The 12,494-nt window shown below is 30.9% G+C and overlaps 1 protein-coding gene across 8 annotated transcripts in view; it reads left to right on the forward strand.

Annotated features, from left to right (window-relative positions):
- The window catches only part of LOC127711783 (TNF receptor-associated factor 4-like), a 70,336-nt gene extending 58,829 nt beyond the window's left edge, over positions 1 to 11,507 (forward strand). For 6 of the 8 annotated variants that reach the window (XM_052217911.1, XM_052217912.1, XM_052217915.1 and 3 more), the window contains 5 exons: positions 2,920 to 3,024; positions 5,251 to 5,415; positions 5,858 to 6,019; positions 7,925 to 8,080; positions 9,429 to 11,507. In XM_052217911.1, coding sequence (XP_052073871.1) covers positions 2,920 to 3,024; positions 5,251 to 5,415; positions 5,858 to 6,019; positions 7,925 to 8,080; positions 9,429 to 10,049 — 1,209 coding nt within the window. In that variant the 3' untranslated portion in view covers positions 10,050 to 11,507. Of the gene's footprint in view, positions 1 to 379; positions 436 to 1,935; positions 2,232 to 2,919; positions 3,025 to 5,250; positions 5,416 to 5,857; positions 6,020 to 7,924; positions 8,081 to 9,428 lie in introns of those variants that run through there. The other 2 variants (XM_052217916.1, XM_052217913.1) reach the window with 2 other exon arrangements.
- Positions 11,508 to 12,494: the final 987 nt, after the last annotated feature.

Here is a 12,494-nt window from a genome sequence, read left to right on the forward strand (position 1 = left end):
AGGCATTTATTGTCGAAATATGCATCTGGTGCAGAAAAATTGGTACCGTTAATGTTATTGTCACAAATTAAGATGCTTAAATGCCATATATGGACACCCACCTATTTTTATAGACCGTTTGTTGACATCTAGATGTCTTTGGTTATAAGTGTTGTTGGGTTGCTGTCTGATTGGCATATATCCCACATCTCCTTTTACTCACAGACAATTTTCTCAGAGGGAAATGCAGAAATATACTTTATTATCATAAACTGTAAAATTTATCATACAAATTGCATTTGTTGTGCATGTGAAAAAGCTGTGATGTAATTACCTACATACTGAACATGCAACAGATGTGCAGTATGTTATTGAATTGAATACTTATATTATGATAAAACAGTGGAAATATTTGCTCTATACATCAGGTGATGGTTAACAGGAAGATTTTATTAGGTAATCTGTTTTCAAATTATATCAATTTTCTGCTTAATGAGGAGGATAATGTCAAAAAAATTTGAATTTGTTTCCTTGTGGCAAAACTTCATATTGTTCAGATGGTTTGACCATAACATTTGAGGAGTTAATTGTTCAGATAAATATTGCTAATTTTAAAGGTATGTAAGTAGTAGTTATTTATGAAAAGTAATATTTAATGGCTCTAAAAATGCAATGTGTATAGAGAGGGGGATTTTATGGAGCTACATTTATGATTAATCCAGACTTTTAACCTATTCCACTCCAATTTTTTTCTAGTTTGGGGGCCCACAGGCCCCCCTTTTTCAGAATCTTAGATCTGCATCTGGTATACATAGTGAGATGTATAGACTTGTGAATTCATGAAAGGATCAAATATTTTGGTTCCCAGTGTCCTATAAGATTTTACCAATAGTATGTATTCGACTTATATTACATGGGTGATGTAAATTCAGAAATTAATGCATGCATTTATTATAATTGTGACTATTTTAACTCTGGCGAAAATTTGAAATCTAATAATTGCAATTGCAAACATTTTATGAAGGACAATCACTACTGAAATTATAAATGCAAGCTGTTATCATTGTGAACCTGATACTGTCGCATTTTTGTCGAGCCTGCGACTTTTGTCGCAAAAGCAAGACATAGCGATCCTACATTTCAACTGCGGCGGCATCCACAAATATTCACTCTGTGGTTAAAGTTTTTCAAATTTTAATGACTTTCTTAAACTATCCTGGATTTCTACCAAACTTGGACAGAAGCTTGTTTATGATCATTAGATAGTATCCAGAAGTAAATTTTGTAAAAAAAAAATCCTGTTTATCCGTATTTTACTCATAAATGAACTTAGTTTTTCTGCCAGTTAACATAACATTCACTCTGTGGTTAAAGTTTTTCAAATTTTAATAACTTTCTTAAACTATCCTGGATTTGTACCAAACTTGGACAGAAGCTTGTTTATGATCAAAAGCTAGTATCTAGAAGAAAATTTTGTAAAAAAAATTTCCTGTTTTTCTGTATAATACTTATAAATGGATTTAGTTTTTCTTCCAGTTAACATTACATACAGTCTGCAGTTAAAGTTTTTAAAACATTTATTAGATTCATAAACCATCCTGGATTCTTACAAAACTTAAACAGAAGCTTCTTACAATCAAAAGATAGTATCTAGAGGAAAATTTTTAATAATTATTTCCCCATTTTTGTTGAGCCTGCGACTAACAGCAAAAGTAGGCGAGACACTGGGTTCCGCGGAACCCTTACGAATTTTTCAGATAATAAAGACATCGCAATAATTTTTGAATTTACAGTATTAGGTTATACAGATTAAGTAAGGTGATACTTGCAGATTTAAATTACTTTAAGTCCCTCTTATTCTGATAAAGCCTAAACCAGGACCTTGAAAAATTGCTTTTTAGATTTTTGGATAAGCCTGGCAGGAAATCTTTGTTTACTCACTTTGTTAATCTGAAAAATGTGATATTTTTTAAATTTTCTTTAATAATTACTTGACCAACTTCCTTCAGGTGATGGAGACAGCTTTATGTGTGGGTCTTCACTAAAATGCTTCCTCCAGATCATTTGACTTTCCTTGTATTATAAGGAGAATCATATGTTAATGATATATTTGACAATTATTTGAAGGGTTTCCATGCAGCATGTACTTGTGAGATTGTAAAATGTATGGGTTCTCCATGTTAAGGAGTAATTAACACAGCAAGGGGGAAAACATGATAAAAAGAAATAGGGATTATAAATGTAAATTATTGGTAGGTATAAAATATCATTAGTCTAAGATGAAAGTTAAGATAACATTTGCTGTATAAAATAACCTGCTGGTTTTTGCGGGTATGGCATTTAATATTATGAGTTAAAAATATTGAAATGCCATGGCACTTTCATGGAAACTTCCCAGAAGAATATCCAGCTAACAGGTAACAGTTTAATCTTGCGTCATTGTTTTTTTTTTTACCTTGCAGCATTGGTTATTTTTATCTTTCATCATTGTTTATTTTTATCTTTCCACATTGTTTATTTTTATTATTCAACAATGTTTATATTTATTTTGTTGTTTTTGTTACTGTTTGTTTTATCTTGAATTCAACTGTTCATATTTGCACCAAAAATATGGTTTGAGTATTTGGATAACACTGATTTGGCCAAAACTCAATTTTTTCTAAAAAATATTACATAATTGTGAGGAAAACCAGATAGAATATCCAGTTTATAATTTTTTTCTGGTTTCAATCATTTTATCAAGATTAAGCAATATTTTCATGAAATAATTTATTCTGTGACAAACAGTTTCCAGTCTCAGTTTCAGGAGGTTTCCCTAGAGTTGAAGGTTTTTCATTTGTTATATCTAGATATCCATTACAGCATCTTTGATCAGTGGAATAATGACATGAATAAGAACCCTTATACATAAATTTACATATTTGAATTTGATCTTTTCAGATCTACCCAGATGAGGAATTAACATCAGAAGTTATGAACAGCCTGACCCGCTGTCGTTATGTCAAGGAAGGTTGTCGCTGGGTAGATAAATTACAAAATTTACAGGTAGGATTGCTTTTTCCTTATTGATATTTTAAACATTATATGGAAAATCCAGTTGCCGAAACACACAAAAATAGATAAATACAAGTGACAAGTTTTTAAATTGCAGATAAAACACAGCAATAACAATAATATATCTTACACTGTTGCGGACCTAAGAGCAAACTGGACAGATTCAATGGTGGCTCATGCTTAAAATCCAGTATATGATTTTTGAATTATGAGGAAAAATGAAGCATGCAGTGTTAAAAATCAAGGGTTCAGAATTCCTTTTTCTTTAGAATCTCTTGAAATGGTGTAAAGTCAGTAAAAATATTATTGAACCCCTTCCCTTTCCCCGTATTTGAATACCCTTTTGCCCATATTTAAACACACTTTTGCCCATATTTAAATACCCTTTTGCCCATATTTAAACACCCTTTTGCCCATATTTAAATACCCTTTTGCCCATATTTAAACACCATTTTGTCAATATTTATACACCCCTCTACCTTTTTAATAGTATCTGGATCTGGCAACGAAATAATCATATTGAACTATTAAGGATCATATGAACTACCTTTACATTTAGAAAAGTCACTTGAAAAAAGGACAGTTGGAAATTACCATAATAAACATAAATGTGCAATAAAAGGGCTGTTCTTTTGCTTTTGGTGTTTTCAAGAGCATGTAGATATTTTAATGGCACCGCCGCCGCAGCGTAGGGGTCATTAAGTGTTACCCTTGTCTGTTCGTCCGTAAGTATGTCCCAAAATTGGTTTTCATTCTCTAACTTTAGTTTGCCTCTACCAAATGTTATGAAACTTATGCACAATGCTTATTACCACAAAGCACAGATCAAGTTCCAATTTTGCCCCTTTATAACGTTATATGTAAGCGGGGGTAACTTCTGTGTCCCATGGACGCATTCTCCATTTATTTGTTTCATGAATTAAAACAGCATATCCCTTCCTCCATTGTATAAATTAATGATTTTATAATTTTAAGATGGGAGAATGGTAAGATTTACAAGATGACGTCTTGCTTTAAGACGAGAAATAGTAATTACTAAACAAACAACCATGCAAGACAGTTTTGAAATTATAAAGAAAGATCTACACTATGGAATTTTAGTGAAAAAAGGAAAAAAATTATGGTAAGAAAGTGTTTTTCGGACACCCTAGGCATACTATTAAAACCAGTAAGGGTGGTGATTTCAGTATAGAAATATAGCCACATGAGGTTATTTCGTTAAAGAAAGATCCATGCTGAGGCAGTAATAGGTTGTCTGTTTTGAGGCTTTCCTGGTCACATCCAATCAAAATAGGAACATTAATTAAATTCAATCTCAGTGCATTCAGAGACTGCCACATACTTTTCAAGTAAAAGAACCTGGTATGCAACATCTTCTGGGTGCAAAGCAAAATTTCTGACCCTACCTAGGATGTCCTTTCTTTATACTATTTATAATCCCTTTCATTCCACTGCCCTGAAAGAACCTATCAAATAAATTGTTTACTGTAAATTCAGAAATTATTGCCTGCATTTATTATTGCGATTTTTCAAGAATTGACAAAAATGCGAGTTTAATTATTGCAATATCATGAAAATCTGCATACAGATATATGTTGCAGACATCAGAATGCGAGTTCTTATTTTTACGATAGTCACCCAGTCGCATTATTCGCATTAATAAAAACCTCGCAATAATTTCTGAATTTACAGTAATTTGTTATTTTCCTGAATTTGTACGAATATATCACACAGGACATAAGAAAACAACTGCAAGTTTTTTCTGGCGGTTCTACAGAGAGATAGAAATCTCTGCCCTTGAATTGTCAGCCATCAGATGGTCTTTAGATCATCCGTGTAAACATTTCAATTATATACTCAATACTTTGAGTTGCTGTTGATGCTTGTATTTGGCATTCCAAAATATTTTTTTTGAGCTAGGTTCTAGAAACATATGTCATGCACATGAAATATGACTATAAAATTACATTTGTGCAGGCAAACCACATGATATATACTTATCTTTATAAAAAATTGACATTAAGAGTCAGTATTGTGCCTTAGACACTTGAAATTCTAATCACTGTTATGTGATTTAAGTTTCTCAAAACGGCTTTATGAAAAGTATTGGTAATTTTGTGTGATTTCGCATGGACCTCTTATAATCATCATAAAATAATTATACACAAAAAGATTTTATAATGTAAAAGAAAAAAATTATTAATTTTAAACTTTCAGGCTCATTTGGACCAATGCAGATTCGAAGCAATATCCTGCCCTAACAAGTGTTCAGCATTTTTATCTCGACTAGATTTAGACGATCATCTAGATTATACCTGCCCAAAGAGATTTGTACAGTGTGAACACTGCAATCAACAATTTCCTGGAGAACTTTTCGAAAAGGTAAGTTCACTTTATACTGTCTTTATTTTGATTGAAGAAAGTATTTGATTGTTTTTGATGTTTTTTTCTCACGTCCCTATTTTTTTCCCCCCACTTATTTTATCACCTTGTATAATGATCGATTCATTTATGCATTTATTAAATTATAAATTTTTGTATAATTTTACAGATTTTTATTTTATTTCACTTTGCCTTAACTATTTGCCAAATCTAAATAGTGATCTTATAAAAAGATACTGCTTTTTTCATATTCTGTGTACGGTTATTATTAATTTCTTTAATAAATTTGTAATCCAAGTTATAAAGAAAGAATATATTTTTAGAGTTACTTGACACTATAGGATGATAGAGTTATCTCCCATATACTGGTGTCCCTATTGTTAATTATTAATAAGGTTGCCTTTCATTGAATAATTTTCAATAAACATTTCTATTTACACAGCAACATTCAGGGAATTGTCCTTATGAGGTGACATGGTGTGAAAACAAATGTGGAGCCAAATTAGAAAGACGATTCATCGTTAACCACTCAAAAAATGAATGCCACAAACGTACAGTGCCATGCAAATACTGCAACAGAGACTTTGTAGCTGAAACCTTGCAGGTAAATAGACCAAAAAACAACAGCTTAGATAGTGAGAAAAAGGGAAATGGGTATAAAATTAGCGATCTAATGAAAAGATACTGCCTTTTTCATATTCTGTGTAGCAGTATTTATTTATTTCTTGAATAAAGAGAGAATTTAACAAACTAAAAATTTAGTTGAAAGTTTCCTCAGTTGAATTGTTTCTTATTTTTCATGTCGGGGCCTTTTATAGCAAACTATAAAGTATGTGTTTTTCTCATTCTTTAAGGCTCTACGGTTGCCTATAATTGCTTACATCCACTTCATTTGAACTGTGGTGGATATTTGTCTCATTGGCAATCATACCACATCATAAAATGCTACCCAACAGAACTACCCTGTTATAAAGCTAAAACATGATTGAGGTCCATGAAAAGGTCACATAAAATTAATTTTTAGTTTGTTAAATCCTCTCTCCCCTGGTTTTTTGGTCAGTTTCAAAAATTTGATTTACTGGCACAACTCTTGTATAAAAAAGAACTTGAAATAGGTCTATAGGATTAAATAATTTATCAATTTGCAGTGGGCATGAACATTCTTTTTTTTTTAAACTTTTACTCAGTTTTTAAAGGACAGATCAGTCTAAACATACATAAATTCAGAAAAATTACATTTATTGATTGTATATTATGATTGCTGCTATTATATTCATATAAAAACTGAGAAGAAAAATGTATACAAGTATTAACTGCAAACCAATAATAGACCAAATGATGTAGATGTAACCAACTATAGCTCACCATATGGCCTTCAACAATGAGCAAAAGCCATACTGTATGATAAGCTTTAAAAGGTTATTTTTGAGTTTTCAAAAGAAGACAAGTTCTTGGTGAGTCTTGAAATATATAGACCTGTTAACAGAAAGGTCACCAGTCAAAAAGTTAATGTGTTTGATCATGTTTTATAGCCTATTATAAAAAAGGTTCATTTGGACCTTATGGTAATTACTTGTAACAAAATACATGACAATTAACACACAGAATAATAAATGAAATATGTTTTTGCAAGCTGTGCAGTTTCTATTTGTATTTTACTCCCTACTGAATTATTAACTAGTTATATAAAACCTTATAGTTATGTTACTTATCTAAATATCTAGAACCTATTGGAAATTCAAGAACTCTTTTTAAAAATTGCTGAGTAATTTTGATCCAAAACAATCAGCAGATATATAAGAGTTACAGATTTACGTAAAAATGGTGTTAAATTCAAACTGTACATGTATGTTCTTGTTGGGTTGAAATTTTAAAATGTGATTGAAATTTCAACCACAAATAGCTATTAAGTATTGATTCTTTTTGGTGTCATAAAAAATATATTAAAAGTAATTGGAATCTCATTCATGGTATGGTCAAAATTGATTTCGAGTTAAATTGATAGCCTTGTTTTTTTTTCTTTACATATTAATGATATCAAGTAAATAATGACACAATGAAAATAGTTAAATGAATTAAGAACTGACAAAAAATTTATACAAGGCCACCCTTAACAAATTCTTTGTTTGATGTTGACGACCCATGCCTTGTAGGGTTGGGTAGGTAGGTAAGGAATTTTTTTTGGCCAACAACATAAGTTACATGTTTAAGAGAAGAAAACAACATTAGAGCATGAAAAAAAGTTTTTAAAAAAGATTTGAAACGATTTGTCTCATAAATTTTTTGGGGTAGGCTGCTCTTTAGGTGGGTAGGTAGGCAACATCAAAAAAATTTAATTTAAATTTTTCCCCCAAATTGCCAGCAAATACTTAAATGGTATGAGATGATACTGCACAACACTATAGAGCCTAAGCTCTCACAATGTACATTAGAATATAAAATGTAAATTTTTAACATTATGTTTAACCACGTTACTGGTACTAACTTTTCTTTTTCCTTATATTCACAGACTCATCAGTATCAGTGTCCCAGATTCCCTGTTGCATGTCCTAACAGATGTGATCCCACAAAAATACCCAGAGAAGATTTAGATGTACATGTACTGGCAGTTTGTCCATCAGCAACTATTAGCTGTACTTTCAAAGATGCAGGATGCACACATAAGGTGAGAGTACTACCTAAGTTGGGTAAGGTTAGGGCAACAATGTGAACAATACACAGAGCTTTCTATTTTTTTATGCCCCTTCCGCTGTCCCTCCATTCGTCTTTCTGTCCTTCTGTCTATCCTTTCGTCCGTCCCAAAAGTATTTTAACATATTATAAGAAAGCTTGAGTGGGGCATTTGTGTCCAAAGGCACATCCTTCTTAAATTTATAGACAAATTTATGAATTTTCCCTTACAATTCAAATGTCACAATACTTATGTTGTTTCATCACAGTATGAACCAATGGTTTAATGTCCTTTTTTACACCAACTGACCTCAGGTCAACTGGCACAACTCTTGTATAAAAAAAGAACTTGAAATAGGTCTATAGGATTAAATAATTTATCAATTTGCAGTGGGCATGAACATTCTTTTTTTTTTTAAACTTTTACTCAGTTTTTAAAGGATAGTTCAGTCTAAATATACATAAATTCAGAAAAATTACATTTATTGATTGTATATTATGATTGCTGCTATTATATTCATATAAAAACTGAGAACAACAATGTATACAAGTATTAACTGTAAACCAATAATAGGACAAAATTGAAGTAAATCTATCAATAATGAATGCAATACAGTGTGCGAACAAGTTTGGAATTATATCACAATAAAAATATTATATCACAATAAAAATATTATATCACAATAAAAAAATTATATTGAAAGCATATGAAGTTTATTGGTTTTTGTCTAATTACTGGTACTCCAAATTAAGTCTAAAATGATTAATTGTCAGTTATTTTATGGACAAAATTATTCACCGAAGGTGAAAAAAGTATAATACATTGTTTAGAAGTACATCTATATGAAAATTCCACAAAAGTAACAGCTGTTTGCATATTTTTACGAACAAGGTCTTTTAATGTTTGCATCCTCCAGCATTTTTACACAGAAAAATCTGTACATGTTTAATGTCAACTGCCACCATTAAAGTTACATGTAGAATATATTATTTTCAATAAACAAATTAGTGGCCTTTGGTGGCTGAGTGGTCCAAGTAGTTCATCTACAGTATCACTAGTCTGTCAACACTGAGGTTGTGAGTTCCAACCCCGTATGTAGGACTCCAATCTTAATTGATTAGGATTGCCAGTTTTCCTGCTGTAGGTTGTGGTTCTCTGGGCACTCTGGCTTTCTCATACAATAAAAACTGGCCGCCTCAAAAGAGTGAAAAGTGCTGAAAGTGGCATTTAACACTAGCAATCAATCATCAATTAATCAACAAACAAATTTACCCCAAAAAACCAAGTTTTATGCAGTGTTTAATACTTAACTGAATTATTTATATATTTGTTGTATTTACAGTGTCCAAGATTCAGTTTGGATAAACACACAGAGGATAGTATGAAACAGCATCTCCAGCTTATGTGTGGCCTCGTCAAAAATCAACAGACCGAAATCACTCAACTGTGCAATGCTTTATATACTCTTACTCATATAACGGATGGTACTTTTATTTGGAAAATCACAAACTACAAACAAAAGTTTCTCGAATCTGTGTATAAAAGTACTGAAATTGTTAGTGAACCGTTCTACACAAATCGCTATGGATACAAAATGGCTGCCTCAGTGTTCTTAAATGGAAATGGAGCAGGTGAAGGGAAATACCTCTCAGTTTACATTAAACTTTTACCTGGGGAATTTGACAATATTTTAGACTGGCCCTTTAGTTTGCCGATTTCATTTTCAGTGCTAGATCAAAATGGAAACTCAGAAAAACGTGCTCATATAAAGGAGAGTTTTACTCCTGATCCAACATGGAAGCATTTTCAAAAACCTAAGACTAATGCAGACCATAAAGAAACATTGGGATTTGGCTATCCCAAATTTATTTCGCATGAAATCCTCAAAACCAGAAACTACATCAGAGACGACTGTATTGTTGTCAAAGTCAGTGTGGACAATGACAAATTCCTTCATCCATAATTGTTTTGTTTATCCAGATTTGTTATATTGTTTATTTATTATTGTAAATAATCCAAGTTTTGTGAGGATAGATGGTTACTTCCATTTAGATTGGGATATTGTTGAATGTTTGAATTGTTACTGTAAAGGTTGTCTGTTACAAAATACAAAAAATAGAAATTAATGCAGTAAGTTTAATTTTTTATATGATATTATGAAAACATGGTTTATTTATCAAAGTTTTACCTTAAGCTTTTTATTTATAAAAAAATTAACAAGAGAAGTTTTCTTTTCACATTTTTTTAAAGATCAGGCTAATAAAGGGACATAAGTCAAGTAGAATTTCCTAGATTGATAAAAATATAAGGAAATTTATTTCCCATATAACATGTATAACCTGCAAGCTCAAAGGAAGAAATTGTTAATTTAATTTTTACAATTTACAAGCAATTTTTTTTATGAGTATCTTATTATGTACATGATAAATTTACATAAAAAGACAAAGAAAATAAATTATTTTCGAAAATAGCATGGCTATTGCTAAATTGCATATGTAACAAAACAGTGAAAATATGAATTGTAAATTGAAATTATTAAAAAGAAATTGTCACATCTTCTAACTTGACAGGGGTTAAAATTTTCTTGTTAAGCAAGTTCAGTGGTGAGAATTATGTCCCTTTAGTCTAACTCTGGGATAAATAAGTATTTTTTATTACAATGTAGTAGAAGTGTTTGATGTTGATCATCCAATGGTAGAACAATCAATCTTATAGATGCTTGCCTCAGTTCTTATATTTGTTACCTCATTTAATGCTGAAAATTAATGAATTCCTTCTGATATTAAATTAAAATTTAAATATATATTAAATGATATACCTCAACCTTTAACCAAAGATAGCTTTGTAAAAACAGTAACTGGTTCCTTGAATGATACACATGTTTGTCCTCAATATCATTCGTCACAACTCGGCCGATTCCGTACCTTCATCTAACGGATAGAAGGAGAGTAGCGGATTGTGCTCAATATCTTATCATTTGTTTTACATTAGTACTAAAATTTACCAAGTCTAGTAGTCAAATCATGATCTGATAATTTGAAAATTTCTCATAGGAGCTAACTGTATAGTATGTGAGCCTGTATCCCTATTTACATGTATACCGGTAATCAAATGTAAATATACTCAAATTTGTACATTCATTTAATGATGTTCAATCACAGTTATCTGTTGTACATATTTACTCAAGTGAATATTACTGTTATCTAGTCATTTTACACATCAGTGCATTATTTTTCCAACTTGAAACAATACAATAAAACATATGAAATATTATTCATGTATTCTGTTTTATCATTGCCCTTTTGAAATTGTAACAGCTGTAAATTTATAAATATTGTGAGATTTTAATTAATGCAAATAATGTGACTTGTTGAGTATAGCAATAATAAGAAGAAGAAAAAAAAAAAAAAAAAAAAAATAAGATCTCGCATTAGATATCTGTATGCAGCTTTTTCTGAAATTGCAATAATTACTCTCAAATTTTGATTGGTTGGTCATGTCAAAATCCCTAATAAATATGTGCAATAATTTCTGAATTTACAGTACTTGATGGGTTAATATTTGTTTAACCTACCAATTCTTGAAATGATCTGCTGTGGATTCATTTATTATTGAAGATTGTGGGAAAATTGCATTTTCATGGATATTTTATTTTGTGGTGTTGCCAAATTCTGCCTATAGAAAATTTGTACTTCCTTGAAAATTTAAATTCATGGTTTTTAAAACTATACCCATGAAATCTGCGAAAATTGGCATCCAACAAATAGTAATAAATCCACAGTTTTGGATTATCATGCTAAGGATTATTTAAATGATACTTTCTAACTCCAAGGAAAAAGTAATTACTATCTGGCCTCTATTAGAAAACATATTTTCTCTTATTTAATGACTTTTCAAATATGAGGGGAAATAATTCTAATATTTAATTTCAAATCTGGAAAAATAAAAATGCAATTCTGAATTGCTGTTTGTGTAATTCAATATTTTATAGCTTTCTACTATATAGTAGTAAGTTTAATATAAAGAAAAAGGAAACATTGTGTCCAGAGAATGCGCTGACCTCATCCAGATAATTGAATGACTATTACAGACAAGAAGTATATATAAATGATGTACTGTTGATAATGAATATTTTGATAATTTTTCCTCCAAAATATTTTCGCATCACTCCGCTCGGCCAAAATTTAAGTTTGTGCCCCCCCTAACCCAAAGTCCTGGATCCGCCCCTGAAAGTGTTCAACAAAAGTACAAAATTCCTTTGGTATTACATGTATATGCAAACTATGACAAAACCACAAAATCAAGTAACCATGCACAAAAATGTTTCTCAATCAATGAAATTTGATACCCACAAAAATTAACGAATCCGCAGTAATGGGGTTGAGATAGAACTTAAGTTTTTCCTTGC

The sequence above is a fragment of the Mytilus californianus genome, unplaced genomic scaffold, assembly GCF_021869535.1.
Source record: "Mytilus californianus isolate M0D057914Y unplaced genomic scaffold, xbMytCali1.0.p SCAF_8, whole genome shotgun sequence".
NCBI lineage: Eukaryota > Metazoa > Mollusca > Bivalvia > Mytilida > Mytilidae > Mytilus > Mytilus californianus.